Below are 18,404 nucleotides of genomic sequence, written 5' to 3'. Positions count from 1 at the left end.
TACTTCCTGGATTTTTTAATCAATGCAATTTATGCTGGAAAAGGATAGTGGAAAAGATAGTGGAAAAGTAACAATTATACGTTATTTTCTTAAAAATTGTTTCTGCAATTCCAATAGGTGGAGGTGGAAAAGGCAGTAACCTTTGCCTCAATATAAATATAGGTCAACTCTATCTTTTATTTATTTTCCTGCTTACACCCATTAGGCCTACATTTTTTTCTGCCACCTAGACATCTCGAGAATAACACTGACCAACACAAAATTTAGCCAATACTCCCCCATGTGTCTGTTTGGGAAATAGCATGCTGATAAGCGAGATCATGGAGAGTAGATGGATAGATGGATGGATAGATAGATAGATAGATAGATAGATAGATAGATCATAGACTGTATATATACAGTCTATGAGATAGATAGATAGATAGATAGATAGATAGATAGATAGATAGATAGATACTTTATTGATCCCCAAGGGGAAATTCAGGCTAGGGGAGTGCACAGTGCATCACTCACTTGTACTCTGCACAAGGAGTTGTGTCCATACATCCCAACACATTGTGTAGAGGAAGTCATTGTTCATAAATGTCACATGAAGGAATTTATGTGTTATTCATGAAGCTGCCGCATTTCCCGACCAAACACCCACTGATAGCATCTTCTTTAAAAAAAAAAGGCTGCGTATGTGATTGATTATGTGAGCTGGACTGTGCGTTATCCAGACATAACACATGAACTCCTGGCAAAGGCTCAGGAGGCTCAAGGCTCCTTCAGCTGTTTGGAGAGAAAGGGAAAAGACCCCCCCAGAGTGCTTCACTGTTCTACAACCATCCACACTCAAGCCTTGTATTCCGACAGACACCAGCCGTGTCATCTCTCTCATGGCCACAATTTCCACAAGAGCGTTGCACTGGAGATTTAAATAGAAATGAATGGTGCTGGGCTCTCCGGAGACGTTGGAAAGCCTACCAGTATTCCATCATGTTGAAAAAGGCCAAATAACCTGGCAGGTGCTGGCAAAGCAGTAGTGTTATATAGACCAGCCATTTAAAGGGCCACTCAAATTCAGCACCTCTCATTTAGCAAAACTGTCCCCTTTACAACTATTTATTTTACTGCTGGGAAAATGTCATTCAATGTCACCAGCAGAGGGAGCTGTTGGCTGTGTTATACCCATCAACGGCCTCACAATATTTTGTAATAATAGTGGTTTTATGTTGATGACTGTGTGGCAGGTTTATATAAACCAAAACCATAACATAGGAATAAGAAGGAACTCAAAAAATACATAATCTGACCGCAATTTTGTATTGTTGGTTCTCTTTCCATTTAATTATGTCCAGTATATTTGAAATCTGCAAAAACAAAAATACATATGCAAAAATACTGCATATCTAATAATGCTTGTCCTATATGTTTAAGAAATACACTGAAAGGTACTGAAAGGATGGGTACTTTACCCATTAAATGACGCACATAAAACTGTGAAAAAATATGTCATTAGACCTGCGGTTAAGTTGCTGACATTATGTCTGGGTTTTGTTCATTGGATGATCAGTAGACCGTGCAATCTGCGTGATAACATCATTATGAACACATAGTAAACACAGTCCAAATAGGACAGCATGACACTGAATCATTTTTTCCATCTGTTTGCTCAAAGGTATTGACTTCATTGCCCCTGCTTACCGTGATTGTATGTTACCATAGAGACAGAGTGTTCCATACTGTCCACCTCACTCTATCATGCTCTTCCCTCTCCTTAACCATCTTCCCTGGCGAGTGTGTCCAGGCTAGAGGAGATGGACCGTAACCTTCTGTCGTTCTTGCTCTTCGGGGCCCTGGTGTGGCTGGTGGTGGCCGTCTACCTGCTCATCTGTATCTACCTTCTCTGCTCCCTCTGCTGCAGAGGCCATCGGAGGCAGGAGCCAGACCTGGAAAGTTCAGAGGTCACGGGGGCAGAGGTGGTCGATGTCTTATGATGTGACTCGCCTCTGATTCTTTTTTACAAAACTAACTCAGCTAAGGTTGGTAACTCATTCTAGTTAATATTGTGTGACTCCGACTCACTTTTTCTTTAGCAAAGTTGTTCACAGCATTATTTCAAAGAGCCCACCAGAGAATAAGCGGTGAGTGAAACACAAAATAATAGGAAGACAGTGTCTTATTTAACACGTGTACCATACAGATGATTGGTTTTTGCATTATAGCCCCATCTTGTGTGTTAAGTGTGTACTGAAACCTTTATTCAGAACATAGGAAATGTCTTGTTTAAAGCTACTGTACATTGCACAATATTTAACATTTATTTCCATAAGCTTTCATGAGAAGTTTGGAAGCACTACCAGCTAGTGTGTTACTAATATCAGGGAAGATATTTATTTCATTTGCAAAACTGGCATCTAAGCGTAGACCTACAAAGACTATGTTGATTATTTGTGGTATTGATACCTTTGAAAAGTAACACTAACAGAAACGTGGTAGGCTATTTGCTCTATTAAGGATAATCAAGATGGCCTTGCCTTATTTCTTTGACTGATTTTTGATAAAGTTGTTGAGACATAAACCTCTCTGGAGAACAACAAGGAGATGGACTGAACATCTGGGCAGTGCAGGTAAAACAATGAAGTATTGTCATGCAGTTAGCCACATATCATTAACCTTGGACTTTTGGCAGGTTTACAGATTTGATAAGAGGGAGGGTGTAGCAAAAATGTGTGACTGGACATCAAGAGATATGAGTAGACTATGTATGAAGGAAGCTGGCATCTTGTGACACATAAAACATAAGATGTAATTTCAGTCCTAAATGTTTCATGTTGGACAAAGACATTGTGGACCGCTCACCCCTTGTAGGCTAATATGATCTGATATGATAAATAGCGGCGTTCCTCCGACCCTCCTAAATGATAAGGAAATACAGTAGCCTAAATATTCGTCTAAAAGACTGAATAACAATTTACGGAAGATATCCTATCGCTGTGTTGTAGAATTTCCATTAGAATGATGCCGCATATAATTTCCACTGTCAATCCTTGCGAAACAGCATTCAAAAAGCGTTTCTGCGATGGGAGAGGTTTCAGGCTGTGACTTCATTTCCTCTGTAGAATGGGCGTTACAGGCAGTGGTCTCTGAGGTGTGGTGAGTTTGCCGAAGTTGTCGACACATTTTTCATTGAGAGGTAAATGACTATTTCTGTTTGCTATTCTTTAAATTAAGTTATTTGATTGATCACACGCGAAGACAGACACGTGGCGTTACTAGATCTTTAATATGTTAAGATTTTTACCCCGACATTAAGCTACGCTATACGATGCTTGAGTTTCTAGAATCTAAACTGTAATCATAAAACATCATGGGGAGTTAAAATATGGTTGTGTTATAGGCCTATGCTTCGCCTATGGTCGTCTGTCTGTTTATCACCTATATCTGAAAGTAGAACAATCATAAAACATGAAACAGGCCTAGGCTATCTACTCGCATGTTCATCCATCAACGTAAGGAATTTTCAGGTACCATGCAGTTCATTCTGCAGCGTCAGGTTCAGGCTATCCTCCAATAACCATACTCCTCCTACTCCGCTCTAAATGACCATAGCCCAGGGCTTGGTGCCACAGTGTATAACAGCTGTTTTGTTGTCTCCTGCATTTTATTCAACGTGTTTTCCTTTTCAGAATACTTCAGGTTCAGCATGTCTGTTTGGGTTAGTAGCCTATTTTTATGAAACACTTAAATACTATGATACAATGTAGGCCTACCTGTATTGATTGTTCCTTTTGGATAAACATCAACTAAATGTGTAGTAGGCTACTAAATGTAAATGTGCATTAGTACAACCTGTTTTCTGAATACTACACAAGTAAAGAAGATGCTTTTTTATTAGGATGACTTGGATCTTCTTCTGGACTCGCCGTCTTCCTTGACAGTGGCGGTAATCTGTTCTTTGATAAAGTCCTCTTTCAGTTTATGCATAGTTTGTTTTGACTGCATATGTAAAATGCAGATGGGTTGTTGAGATAATAACTTTATCACTGACAGGCTACAACAAAAGGAACCATCAAGGACAAACCGGGGTTCAATGCCAGTGAGGATGCTGCCGCCTTACGAAAGGCCATAGAGGGCATTGGTAAGCATGTCAACCCCAAACTATCATCACCTGGTTGCTTGTTGATTCCATACCTGTGGGTGCATGTATATGAAAGGGTACTTTTATTTAAGATTAGATCTGAATATGTCCAAATAATCTCTCTCTCTCTCTCATTCGCTCTCTTTCTTTCTATGTGTGTGTTTGCACGGGCGTGTACATGCAGGAACTACTGACAAAACCTTGATCGATATCTTAACTCAGAGGAGCAACGTTCAGCGGCAGCTCATCTCCAAGGCCTATCAGGAGGCCACAGGAAGGGTAGGAGTAGCTTACTGTTTACCTCCTGCTCACCTTTATGAGCTGATCTACAATGCCCATCTGTCGTAGCCATAAAATCAGAGTTATGTACTTTATAATTGAACGAGGCATTTTGTTTACTCTTCTTGGTCCACTCCTGACTCTGGCGTTGTCTTTCCGCAGACTCTTGTTGATGACCTGAAGGGGGACACTAGTGGAGATTTCGAGGATGTGCTGGTTGCTCTAGTCACACACCCTGCTCTGTTTGACTGTCATGAGTTCATCAAAGCCACAAAAGTACTGTGTTTATTTAGTTTATCTAGGTCATTTTCCATAGCTAAAATGAGTCGTTTAACTGTTGACATGGATTTATATACTGGTGTGGATGATGGTTACCCTGGAAATCCAGAGTTCTCGCGAGAGCACAATGGAATTGTCTCTGCGAGACACTCTGGCAAAGAGCAATGATGCACGTTACTTTTACCCCAACATTCCGGGGAACCAGCTAAACTGATGAAGACAGCGCTGCAACGTTGGAGGACAGTACACATTGGTCGTAGTGTTATCCGATTGCGTCGAAGTCTGAACTCATTCAGAGTAAACATGGTCTAGTGTTATCCAATTGCGTGCAGTGAGATTTTTAAATGCATGCTTGTTGCTGCCCCTCGAGTTGGGCCATTACATTGTTCTTTGCCAGATTATCAGGGTCTGGATTTTCCAGGCTAGATGATGGTAGCAGGCTGTACTGCTTTAGCTGATTAACATATATTGGCACATATGAATGGAAAACATAAAATCTGTTTAATTTCATTTGATTTGATTTATCATACCAAACTTCATTTTGTCTCACAGGGAGCAGGGACATCGGACAGCACTTTGATAGAATTGTTCGCTTCCAAGTCCAACCGGCAAATTAAATCTATGTCGGAAGCTTACCTAGAAGGTTTGTGTCTCACATAGGATGTTCATTTAGGAATTTACAGGTATACTTTTTGATGATACTAACATATATTGTTCATTTTGTAACAGACACTGGGAGGGCACTGATGCATGACCTCAAGTCAGAGGTGTCTAGTGACTATGGTAAAACTCTACTCATCCTGGTAGAGGTCAGTCCTGAATGATTTTTCTATGGATCATTTCAGTGAGAGTAATTTATTTGATGACCGTCACATGGACTTGCCTTCTCTCTCCTCTCTCACCTCCAAGGGGAAGCGGGATGAAGGTACAAATGTAGATGTGGCCAAAGCAAAAGCAGATGCCAAGGTGAAGTTGCATGTCAAACATTTGTCTTGCAACATATTTTATACATCATTATGTTGTCTAGAAGGTATATTTGTATGAATCATCAGCCATAATATTTTTTTTAATAATATCTTTTAAACATATAATAATATTTTAGTCTAAGTAGGCCAGTTGATCAATTATGTGAGTGATATTTGGGTCAGAGCATAATTTCTGTGAGGGCCTCACTGTCTTGCCATTAAAGTGGCTTTCTGTCCAGTGGATGCAAATGTCTGATAGGCCTTGTTTCATGTCCATACAGGCTCTTTACGAAGCGGGAGAGAAGAAGTGGGGGACAGACGAGAGCAAGTTCATAGATGTGTTGTGCCACAGGAGTATTCCTCAACTGAGGCAGAGTAAGATTCCTTATCTTTCGACATGACTAACCTCAATACTTACACGGTTCTGTCCAACACACAAGGACTCAGATGTGTGTGTTTGTGTGTGAACTTGCGTGCAAATGTGTCAGCCAAATGTAATGTAACTTTGTTTTACGCTAAAGCACCTCTATCAGTTAATCAAATGTACTGACCGAGGTCTGTTATTGCTGTTGTCAGTGTTGTTCAGTATGCCCTTCATGTTTCAGTTCTGGTGGAGTACAAGAGCATCAGTGGGAAGACCCTACAGGAGAGCATTAAGAGTGAGATGTCAGGGAAACTTGAGGAGCTGCTGGTAGCCATTGGTATGGGAACATATATATCTTAGCCTCATCATAAAATGTGTGGACACGATATGTCTTTTAGATATAATACTTTGCACTTTAGCTGTTGTCATAGACATCATGTGGTGCCTATATAAACCCACTGAATGATTATTGTTTTTGCTTGCAGTGAAATGTGTGAAGAGTGTACCGGCATACCTGGCAGAAAGACTCTATAAAAGCATGAAGGTAAAATGCCAAAGGAGCTTCAATAATGCCTTGTTATCATATGTGACATTTGCATACTTTTGAATACCAACTGCTTTGAATAGATGAGGCCATTGTAAATGATCTCTCAACTCTCCAAGTCTTTCTCTGGAGAATCTTCACAGCAATGCTATACTTGCCCGTGCTATCTATGATGACACAGAGCAACTATTTTGGTTGCACAGGCGTGTGAAATGACACTTTGGTTTGCATGAACTCAACCCCATTCCATTTGTCATACATAGACATTCCCAAATTGTGTGTTAATACATAGCCATATTACCCTTTCAGTGCTTTGTGCCAAGTAGTCAACATGTTTCAGCCCTCACTGAGGATTGTTGTCAGTGATAACTAATGGAGCGTGAAATCTGTATAAATCCGGGCTCTTTGTACAGGGCATGGGCACCACGGAATCCACGCTTACCAGGATAATAGTAGGACGCTCTGAGATTGACCTGATGGACATCAGGGCTGAGTACAAAAAACTGTTTGGTTGCTCGCTGTACTCTGCTATTGAGGTAAGTTAAACCCGGGGAAGGTAATAACCTCAAAATGTTGCATTGAATTGGTAATAACCTCGAAACGTTGCGTTGAATTGTTTCAAGAACACCATGCATGCCTGAAGTTGCACAAGGGCACCAATGTTGTGCAACTTTAGACATATTGACAAATATCAAGTAGATTAGATTTTGATCAAATATGCACCAGAGGTGGTCAAAATAGTGTGAATGAGGTAAGTGCAAAATCATAGCATGACTCTTTTTTACACATTTGTACATGTGTTGTGATGCATTGCCATTGCCAATCCCAGCATTTTCCTCCCATCTTGGAAATGAAAGCAAGTCTATCAACCTCTTGTCATTTTGAACAACAGTATAATCAACAGGAAGCTCTATTTTTGGCTGTGGCTAATGTCATTTTCAGTGCAAGCTTTTACCATCTTGCCTTGTTCTCAGTAATATAGCAACTGTGTAGAAGAGTGTTTTTGTCATACACACACACACACACACACACACACACATAATATACATATATAGCTGCCTGTATTCAACTTTCAAAACTTTGTTCAGTTTAATAATAAAAGAGGTTTTCCTCCATGGGAGTAAAATGAGGGTGGTCCCTCTCTTGCTGATTCCAGTCAGACGTTGGGGGCAATTACGGCGACTGTCTGAAGATGATCTGTGGCGCTGATGACTAACTCCACCCCCGATGAGCTCGGTGGATGAGAAACTCCACCTCTCAGAGGAGGATGTAGCCTCAGTGCTCTCAGCCTGACGCAATGCCGCCCTCCACAGGCACTGCTGCCGTAGTAAATCTTATCTGCACACACACAAGACGATTCATGCCAATAAAATGTGATTCTAAAAAAATATCTTCTCACTTACTGCACAACTAGGGATGTAACGATTACCGGTATTATGGTAAACCGCGATAAAAATGTTGACGATAAGAATTATCGTTTTCTTTTGAAATATCATAATTATCACGGTTGATTAGTGTGGTGTTGAATCCGTGTGTTTAATCCTTCCCAGCTTCATCCGAGTCTGCTTTTGACATACAGTAGGCCTGGTACAATGAAACAAAACTGGTACCCTACTGATTCTGTTGTCTGATTGTTTTAACTGCGATTCGGATTAGGCTACATCTGATTTTAAAAGGCGGAACATTTTCACCGCAAAAACGTGCACTGTATCATTTAGCCACTCTGCGTCTTTTTATGTTCGCGTCCACATGAAATCCATTCCACTCACGTTATCAAGAGAACGCCATAGTCTAAAGTTTTATTTTGAACGCTTACTTTGGTCTCACTCATTGGATCCAAATAACAGAAATAGCAAACTCCATATAAGCACATAGCCAATTTAATATGAAAAAGTGAACGGGACACATTGTGTAGGCCTATCAGTGCTTTCTGAACATATTCTGAACACACTTTTAAAAACACCGTGATAATACCGTAAACCGTGATAATTTTGGTCACTAATAACCGTGAGGTTAAATTTTCATACCGTTACATCCCTATGCACAACCCAAAGCTCGTAAAATGTATTTGACATGCTTTCTAAATCCATGCTATCTGCATCTGTCCCAGTCCTTAAGATTTGTTATCGCTGGACTTTTGCCTGTTCAATGTGCTCAATAACATTAATCTTAAAGAATCATGTCTTGGCTTCTTATCCCTCCTTGCTTATGTCACACTCTCGCTTGGCTTTGCTGTTACGGTAATTTGATTGGCTCTTCCTCCTAGCTTTCATCTGAAGATGGTGCTGAAAGCAGCTTTTCTGTTTTGTGACAAGTCAAAGATCTAGAACTGTCTGATCTTGGGTCAAGAGTGTGAACTAACAGGATATGTGGCTGGATGAAGACATAAAGGCGTTTCTGCATATGTGCGTGTGTACACATTTTGAAGGTTTCCTCTTTTTGAATTCATCTCATGGGTTTTACCCAATTCTAAACCCTGCTCTCAAATGTCGTCCCATTTTTCTTAATGCAACTTCACTTCCAATACTCATCTGTTAATCTGGTGCACTTGTCTCAGCTAGGACAATGTAAAACAGCTGTTGTCCATCCCTGTCCTTTTTTTGTCCTCATTCAGTTAGTACTGTTCTGCAGTCCAGATTTCAAATTCATCTTCAAAAGGAAGAGACATTCAGATAGTATCTGAAGTATTATCTTAACTTGATCAGGGAACAATTTGTAAAAAACAACCCACACTTGAGTGTGACGTCACCTAGCATTGTTTAAATTTAATCTCCATTTCTGCCCTGTGTTGACCCTTCAGTCTGAGACATCTGGGAACTATCGTCAGACTCTGCTGCGTATCTGTGGGGAGGATGACTAACTGTGAACCATACCACACTGCTGCCAGAGCCATCCTATTGCATGCTACAAGGTGTAGTTCACTGAGAGAGCTGCCAATGCAGTGCTACACTGATAACACCTCTGTGTTCCCCTGGCTCTTCTGCTTGTTCTCCCAATCTTCTTGGCCTCACGCTGTAACATATCTGGTGTAAAATGCAACATTTACCAAAGTGAAGTAAGATTTGTCTGGATGGGATGATATGATATGGCTATGTACCCTCACAAGAACTGCACACATACTAGTCAATATTAACTAGAATGTTATTTCTCATTTAACTTTATTTCAAATGTATACAAGCCAGTTACTCAGGCTACACAATGAATAGTCTGTTAAATCTAAAAAGGCATATTTTTGTTTGTCTGATATTAACATTGTATTTTTTATTCATGTTTATTTTGGTATTTGGCAGCACAGTGGTTTACATTAAAAACTGCATTACAGAAATGCATTAATGTCAGTTTGCATATATCTCTCCCTGTAGTGCCATAGTTCTTCCAGCAGGTGGCAGTGGCATTCTTAATGCACTATGAATATTCAGTGGATACAGTTCAGTGACCATGATTCAAAATCATACAGTCTTACAAATCCTCATAAATTGAACAAGATTTACACATGGTTCCCAATAGCTGTAAGAGTAATCTGACTGCCATAAGTAACTTACTGACAGTTCTTTCTCCAATGTGGAATAATAGAAAGCCCCAATCCTATAATCCCAAAGACAATGCCTCAATTGGTGGCAATGCAGATTGGTAGTGGAAAGTCATGGAAGACATGGAAAGTGCTTGTCTCAACAGTCTGGCCTGCTGGGAGTCATGATTGACATTTTGCATTATGTGCAGATAATACTGTAATATTCTCTTTACCACATTGTGTGAGAGGGGTCCGCGAGGAGTGGCTATCCATTTCAGTGAATGGGAGGTCAAGCCGCTTAAAGATTAAGAGAGAGTTTGAAAAAAAAAAAGATTCAAGGTCCAAGATAAGAATAGAACTGCCACAAAATCAACATCTGTTCAATAGAGACTGGACCATCAATGGATAAGGACAATTACCAAAGATGTCTTATAACTGGGCTTAGTGCAGACTTCAAAAATGATGATTTTAAACAATAACTTTGAGGTTTCCCTTAATTTATGACCACATTTAAGCATTACTGTATGTATTGTGTGTGTTAAATGCATTTGTTGATAGTGCCCCAACTTCCAAAGATATAAATCCAGTGAACATATATCAAAGTAATGAATGTTGTGTATCTGCATTATAATCTTCACATTTATTGGCACCCATTAAGAAATAGTTTTCTCTAGCCCTTTCCTAAAAACTTGTTTAATTTTAAAAGAAAAACCTACCTGAGATTTTGGACACAGCACCTAGAAGCCATCTTTATCTGCTCGGCTACAGCAGTGGTTAATCAGGCAAGAGAGTACAGAATTAAATTAAGATACAGGCAAAAAAAGAAATGCTTCAAATCAATTTATACAATTTTACATTTAGGAAACTGAAATAAAAGGATGATGATTGTGCTCTTATTGTTCTGTCTACATTCCGAATGGCATGGATGTAAGTTTTCTAAATTGTGTTCAAAGGCATACTACAATGTGCTACACAAATGTTCAAATATGTTGACCTTATTTTTTTATGATGGTAACAGACTGGAAAGACAGACAGGACTCATAATTACTGAGTCGATGGTTTAGGGGAAACTCATGTAATCTGGTGGCCTGATTAGTTCCAAGCATCTAGCTTCTTAACCTCTGTATATTTTACAATATTAGTCCACCAACAAAGACAGAACAATGCATGTTTTTAATCCTTCAATTCGCTCTGACACATCAACAATGTCAGATTATCACAGATTTTAGAATGGGATTAAAGGAAAATCCTGCAATCATATGTGAAAACTACATCCCACTGGCTTTTTGATGCCCCCCTTTGACAGGAACCAGTGCATACATGTGACATGTGGATGGACTGGTGGGGGCTGCCTGCCTGCCCCCCCCCTCTCCCTCTCCCTCTCCTCCTGTTTCTGGCACAATGGGAAGAGGTTGAAACAAATGCCCTTTATTTATTTATTGTCAGCATTCAAAGATACTCAGATCATTCCAAATGTATATTACAGACATCAAACCAACCAAACTGAAAAGGCAAAGAGAACACAGGCAGAGACAGCAGTTAATATTGTCAAGTAAAAAAGGACATCTGAAAAAAGAAAAGTGTGAACAAAATCAGATCACGCTGCAGCAACTACAGTGACTGCCATGATCTCATTCATTGTCAAACCAGAGCAATAGAAGTGGTACTGGCCCTACCCAAGATAAACCTTCAGCAAGTGGGGAAGCAGAAATTCAATAGCATACATGTTCAGTTTCCCCACTGCTTTTCCCTTGTGCATTTCGTCTTATATGATATGACTTGTAACATTGATCCAGCGACTCCATTGACCTGCGATACATGGCAATAATGTGCGTATACATACTTAATGAAACGCTATCTACCACATAAGAGGAATAAAATACCAGAAAAAAATACAGTACCTTAAATTGCATTCCATCAAAAACAAAGGCTCAGAGTATCAGTAATGCAGGAGAAAAGGGATGAAGTTGGAAGAAGGGTGCGTCATAAAATAACAAAACATTCTCAGAGAAAAAAAAAAAACTTTTGTTCAGACAGGAGGGCATATGAGAGGATGCATTGGACATTGCAAGTTTGTTCATGTTTCCAAGGCAAATTAGAGATAATTCAGGCAGTACATGCACACATATAAAAGAAACAGGAAAAGAAACTGATATTTGAAAAAAAAAAAAAAAAAAGTCAACACGTTTCCTGGCTACCATCCAGGTTTCACCAGTGCAATAATATATTTCCATGCAGCTTTCAGATTTTTTGTTATAGTTAGCATAGAGCAGATATGTGCTTGGCTAGGCTGTGTGTAAGAGGTGTGTGTGTGTGTGTATTCTCTTTGCTCTAGTCTAGGCAGCAGTTTGTGTGCTAGTGTTCTGGCCCCACGCTGTGCTGCAGTGTTTGGCTCAGCGCAGCCCCGCAGTGACCGCCCCCATGTCCGATTGTTCATCCAGCTCTCTTGATACGAGGCTTACATAGTACAACATGTGTGTTTCTTTCATTTCATTTCTTTCAACAAACAGTTCTCAAATTCTTAGTCATAAGAACACTGTCGGTGATAATGATTTGTTGGACTGGCTTCACTGTTTAATCAAAAGCAGGACCTTGTAGGTGTGGACCCATGCCCTTGGAGAACCGTACTGGATCCTTGTGTTCTACCCACTGGCTGTGTATACTGGGCACTGGTTCCTGTGGCGGTAGGTCATGATGTAGATGGCAGTTTGGTGCCACCAGTAGAACATAAGCACCACCAGGATGTGCCAAACTTGGTGACTGGCCCCTAGGTAGTTTACATGACCTACAGAATGGTTCAGAATGAGGAATTAATCTGATTCTCATGGATTCAACATAACAATAGGTACATGATGTGCCAAGACTAAAACAGGAATAGGAAATCATACTTCAAACACAACTACAACTAATGCAACTCATTTCTCTAATTCAGCACATTTATAATCTCTCTTCAACCATCAAATAAAAGGTCTGAGGGGGTACTACAAGTTATTTAAATGATGCATAAGGCATTGATGATAAACTAAATCAATCAAACCACCATCTCTACACCAAACATATTATGTATCAAAAAAAAGTTAGTAATTTTGCAATGCGCTAATTGTAGGGAAAAAGGACTAGATGAAAACAGACCTGGGAAGTAGCGTTCTGGGATTTTGGTGATGTAGAACATAAATGCAGAGGCAGCAATCAGATACATGATCATCACCCGGGGGAAAAACGCCTGATGGAAGAGAAACACATCAGGTTTTGAAACACAGATGTCTGACCTAAAGAATATCTGCATGGGCAGCACAAAATGATTGAATTCTCAAAACTGTAACTTTGGCCAGGGCTTAGAGAGTTGGATAAAAAAACAACCTCACACCCCCTATGCCACCGAGACATTTCTGAGGTCAGTGCAAAGCCTGTACAACCTCGGTGCTCAGTCCTCACCTGTACAACCTCGGTGCCAAAGCCACCGTTGAGCCAGACCCAGTGGCAGGCGGGCAGCACGCCGAAGGCGGCCACGGAGCAGAAGAGCGCCGAGCGCAGTAGCTTCCAGTCCTGGCTGAGGTAGAGCGGGTGCACCTGAGCACTGAACACAGCCAGGATCAGCGCCAGCACCACCACCAGGTACACCTGACGCCAGAACTACAGGAGCCAGAGGATGGGGAGGAGCAGTAGACGTCTAATTACTTCACTACATAACAGATTTCTTATTACTTTACTACATTAGACAATTCTAATTACTTATTACAACAGTGTGTTTAGTTAAAAAAAATAACTAAACTTAAAACTAAAAATGAACGCTGTAAATTTCAGTAAGGGCAACCTTCATTCCATGCATTTGTATTATCTGCATTACATTTGTACATTCACAAAATGACTGACAAATTCAAGAAATGTAATTCATTAGTACATGTACTTGCTAAGGACCAAACCCAATGCACAGAGTCAGAGCCATTGTAAACAAACTTTCTATAAACTATAATTATCTCTTTGTGGGCAGCTTACACTGTTGCAGTAGAATGCGTAAAAAACTCCGGGTACATAGCAGCCTAGAATGCCTATGGAGATGCCAGCATAGTCCAGTGCCAGCCAGCGGCGACAGGTCTTCTCAGAGCGATGACAGCAGAACAGGTGGTAGCCCACTGAACAAAGCATGCACACCTAAGGGAAAAGGCACGTCCTTTAATACATGCCACTGTTGGCAACACATTCCATCAATTATTCAATCTTGATAATCCTGCTAAGACAACAGACAATGATTTCCTGCTGATACAGACAGTAGGTTTGGATTCTTTTCATACTTTCATTGTCAAGTGGCAGTTTGTTAAATGTAAATATAAATGTAAATATAAATAACAGTTGCAGAGGTCGGATATTAATAATTAAATATAGCTGCAAGCAGCAATGCGGGGGCCAAGCAGTGCGCTATAGCAGGAATGGCGATGCCATGGCATGAGCAAGCACTTACAGCAAGTTTGATGGCAATTAGAGATAAAGAACGGCTGAGAAATAAGCTCATTTACTTTGTTACAGCGCCCCTAGAGGCCAAATTACACCAATGTCCTTGTGCGTTCTTACAATCAGCTCCCATGTCCGTCTACCAAGTTTGGACTTCATACACCAAAGTGTTGCTGAGATGTGAGCTCACTTTCTTTATTTCTTTATATTTCTCTATATTTCTTTAACACCCCTAGAGGCCAAATGAGACCACTTTCCTTGCATGTCCTCACAATCAGCTAATATGTCCATGTATCAAGTTTGGACTTCATACAACGAAGCATTGCTGAGATATGAGCCCACTTCCTGTATTACAGCGCCCCCTATAGAGGCCAAATGATGCCAATTTCCTAGTGCGTCCTCACAATCAGATACCAAGTCCCTGTACCAAGTTTGGACTTCATACATTAAAGCGTAGCCGAGATGTTAGCCCACTTCCTGTTAGGCGGCATCAAACCCATGTGTGATTGGCTGTCACGGGCAAACAAACTTGAAAATAAAAAATCTGATAAATAAAAAAAGTATCGTTTGTGCGGCTCGGTCTGAAGATCATCTTCGCCAAGTTCTGTGAAAATCGGATGAAATTTGTAACCGCTGAAACTTTTCGTAGAGTTTGGACTAAATCCAATATGGCGGAGGTCCAATATGGCGGAAAGTGACGGGATAGGGGTCGATGAACTCGAGATTGTTCAAGGATTCAGACGCCACCTCAATTGTGAAAATCAGACAAGAGAGTCAAGGAGCACACACCTGAACACATGTCCAGCGTTGAACTGGTGGTGGCACTAGACTCTAGAGTGTTCGATGTATATGCATAAAAATTGCTGTGAGTGATTAAGACAGTGTCCTGACTAATGGTATCGAGTTTTGTTATGTTAACTCAAAGCGTCACCTAGATGTTTGTCCACTTCCTGTTTGGCGGCTTCATCGCCATATTTGATTGGCAGTCACGGGCAAACAAAAATGAAATTGATAAAGTATGACATTGTAGTTGACAAGTTGACAAGTATCTTTTGTGCGGCTCGGGAAGAAGATCATCTCCGCCAAGTTCCGTGAAAATCGGATGAAATTTCTGACCGCTGAAACTTTTCGTAGAGTTTGGACTAAATCCAATATGGCTGAGGTCCAATATGGCGGAAAGTGACGTAATAAGGGTCATTGAACTTAGGTCGGTCCAGGGATTCCAACGGTGCCTGATTTGTGAAAACCAGACGCACCGTTCAATGGTCCCATGCGTGAATGCAATCCAGGTTCGACCCATTGGTGGCGCTAGATTGTTGGGCATAGAGTTCTGTAAATTGGTGAGAGTGATCATGGGACAGTGCTGAATCATTGTGCCAAATTTCATAACTTTAGACCCAGCGGTTCAATTTTCGGCCAAATTTTGACCCGTTGGTGGGGCTAGACGGCTGGGTTTAGAGATCCGTAAATGAGCGTGAGTGGTCAGTGGAGTGCAAGGGGGCAGGCGAACGTTCGGAGCTCATTACGTCACTTTAGCATTGATTTCGGAAAAAAGTGTATTACTCAGTCTGTAAGTCAGTTTCGAGGTTATGACGCCAATCACACAATGTTGTATCACTCCGGAAATAGAAAAAGTTCATATAAAGGCTTAAAACCAAAGATTCTAGAACAGAGCTCTGTTCTAGAATCTTTGCTTAAAACGCTTCAGCTGTAACGTTATTTGATGTCAAAGTGGCGCCAAAATTGAATGGGCTTCAATGGGGATGGCTAGGTGAACTGGTCTACTATTTAGCCTCAGATCCGCCATAGTGTCTACGCTCTCCGAACGTTCGCCTGCCCCCTTGCTACATACCCAATCTCTCAGGGCAGCTATCACAAGAGTTACACGAGTGCCTACGTTACATTTACGTCCCCTGAGCCTGCGCAGAAAGCCTCGTCGACCAACAGGAAACGGTTGAAATTTGCTTCACCCGCCTCGTCTACGTGATGACTCTGTCCATATCTTTTACTGTCTATGGTGGAATGTCCCGAAACTTTCTGCCAAAAAATCTGCACTTTTTAGCCAGGCGTTCTATGGGCTGCCATAGACTCCAATGTCAGATAAATAATAATAATAATAGGAAAAGCTAGTAACTCAATGGGTGCCTTCGCAGCTTCGCTGCTTGGCCCCCAATAATGAAATACTGAAAGATGAAGAAAGGAGATATTTGTGTAGACTGAACTGGCCTAACATCCACATCTAAGAAGAGCAACAATCTGTGACAAGGATTTCAGTAAACATAGAAGCCATAGGTGTGTCTGACAATCCCTGCCTAATCGGCTTACCTGAAAGCAGAAGAGCCCTATTGCGTAGATGACATAGTCTTCCCTGGAGGCCCCTGAGGCTGGTAGGACTGTGGACATATCGTTCACCCCCAGTAAGAAGAACAAGAGGAACCCCAGCAGGTGACTCCAGATGTTTACCGTCTCGTTGGAGAGCATGAATATACTAATTCAAAGAGACAAAAAAACAACCAAATTAAGGTCAGGTATGTGGGTGGTCTCGAGATTCCACTTACGGGCAAAACACAAATAGCCTAAATTACAACGGTTTGTAGTCATTCTGGGCCTACCTCCTTAAGCAAAGCTTAGACGGCAGGTGTGCTCTGTATCCATCTGTGATGTACGGATTCTCCTTCAAAAACATCGGTATTTGTTCATATGTGTACAGGCGAATCCCCCTTGGGATAAGCACTGGCCAATACTGGTAGCTCCCAAGTTCTATGTAGTGGGTACTTTTCAGTAGTTTTTGAGGCATTTTGGCAAAAATGGAATTGCAGCTGACTCGAGGAATGACCGGGGAAAAGCAAGTTAATCAACTCATGGATGCGGAAATCAGTATGCCAATCACTGTCTTTAAGACAACATGTCATTTACTCGTCCTGCCCGAGGAATCCAAGTTCGCAAGCAAAATGTAGCTAGCTAAACGCCATTCAGCAGGTAACATCAGTGACATATGCCAACTTCACCTCTTAAAATAGAGGGAGCTAATTACAATGCCCTAACGATATGTCTGACAGCACTGACTGAAACTGTAGCCTACAGTAGCCAAAACAAGCATGTCCGCCGAAGCCGCAAGATATCAAATATCAAGCCCGTCCTTGCAAGCAACGTTAACGTTACAGTGAGCAGATATGCTAGCTATTATTAGCCATGCCGTTTTAAGCCAACGTGTATATTTTTACCTGGTGCATAGAGGCCCTGGGCCCCGTATTTTAAGGCTATGATAAAGTCATTTTAAATACAGCTAATTTGCGGTCTCCATAACCCTTACATTTGATACATGCCTTTTGCTGTTAGCTGCGCTAGCTAGCCAGGTGCACAGACAGCGGGGATAAGGGATAAATAAATAAATCACCCTCATTACACAATAGCCCTGCGCCGAGTGTTTGAAAGGCCCCATTTGTGCATTTCTTGTGCTGCCTGCATAGAATCATAATGGTAAATAAAGGAAACGACATAATTCGTTTCTATATTTTTTATTTTTATTACACTGACATATATTCTGGATAAAGCACGATTTATAAATCTCCGAAGTATCTGCAATCCTGTCCATTAAGGAAATAATGAGGGTTCCATGTTCACCTAACTTCAGACAGTCTCCAGACTAGAGAGTGGACTCAAAGGTTGATTTTATTCCGCCTTAACAATCTTTGTTTATTCCCTCAAACAGCTGAAGACAAATGTTGCAACATAGGCTACAAGACGTTACAAAATGATTCCAAAATGTTACACTGTCGCTCATGCTGTCTCCAGGTCGAGCCTGGTCATTTATGTAACTTTATAAAATGTTAGGCTATCATCATTCAGCCTATTATCCCTCCAAACACAAAGGCTAGTAAAGCAGCCTG

General features: G+C 41.0%; 2 protein-coding genes and 1 long non-coding RNA gene across 4 annotated transcripts; 1 reads left to right on the top strand and 2 right to left on the bottom strand.

Moving 5' to 3' along the window:
* The first annotated feature begins 3,066 nt into the window (after positions 1-3,066).
* Positions 3,067-9,883, top strand: anxa3b (annexin A3b). 2 transcript variants are annotated; one of them, XM_042059317.1, is made up of 14 exons: positions 3,067-3,178; positions 3,672-3,700; positions 3,881-3,928; positions 4,036-4,123; positions 4,308-4,402; positions 4,565-4,678; positions 5,234-5,324; positions 5,411-5,490; positions 5,591-5,647; positions 5,928-6,021; positions 6,252-6,347; positions 6,496-6,554; positions 6,968-7,090; positions 7,711-7,934. In XM_042059317.1, the coding sequence occupies exons 2-14, from the start codon at positions 3,689-3,691 to the stop codon at positions 7,768-7,770; spliced, it is 1,017 nt and encodes a 338-aa protein (XP_041915251.1). In that variant the 5' UTR covers positions 3,067-3,178; positions 3,672-3,688; the 3' UTR covers positions 7,771-7,934. The 2 variants fall into 2 exon arrangements, with proteins under 2 accessions (XP_041915251.1, XP_041915252.1); XM_042059318.1 differs by lacking the exon at positions 7,711-7,934 and adding an exon at positions 9,355-9,883 and having other exon boundaries at positions 3,074-3,178.
* Positions 9,159-9,345, bottom strand: LOC121680124. The gene is made up of 2 exons (XR_006021572.1): positions 9,265-9,345; positions 9,159-9,233 (listed from the first exon to the last, which is right to left on the bottom strand). It is a non-coding gene; the product is annotated as an uncharacterized LOC121680124 (long non-coding RNA).
* A 1,594-nt stretch (positions 9,884-11,477) lies between the features above and the next one.
* paqr3b (progestin and adipoQ receptor family member IIIb) lies at positions 11,478-17,926 on the bottom strand. Its single transcript, XM_042059319.1, has 6 exons — positions 17,127-17,926; positions 16,840-17,002; positions 14,062-14,217; positions 13,501-13,698; positions 13,198-13,288; positions 11,478-12,850 (listed from the first exon to the last, which is right to left on the bottom strand). Exons 1-6 carry the CDS (start codon positions 17,309-17,311, stop codon positions 12,708-12,710), a joined length of 936 nt encoding a protein of 311 aa, XP_041915253.1. The 5' UTR covers positions 17,312-17,926; the 3' UTR covers positions 11,478-12,707.
* Positions 17,927-18,404: the final 478 nt, after the last annotated feature.

The sequence above is a fragment of the Alosa sapidissima genome, chromosome 13, assembly GCF_018492685.1.
Source record: "Alosa sapidissima isolate fAloSap1 chromosome 13, fAloSap1.pri, whole genome shotgun sequence".
NCBI lineage: Eukaryota > Metazoa > Chordata > Actinopteri > Clupeiformes > Clupeidae > Alosa > Alosa sapidissima.
Note: the sequence above shows the minus strand (reverse complement) of the source record. Positions and strands in the feature narration are given on the sequence as shown.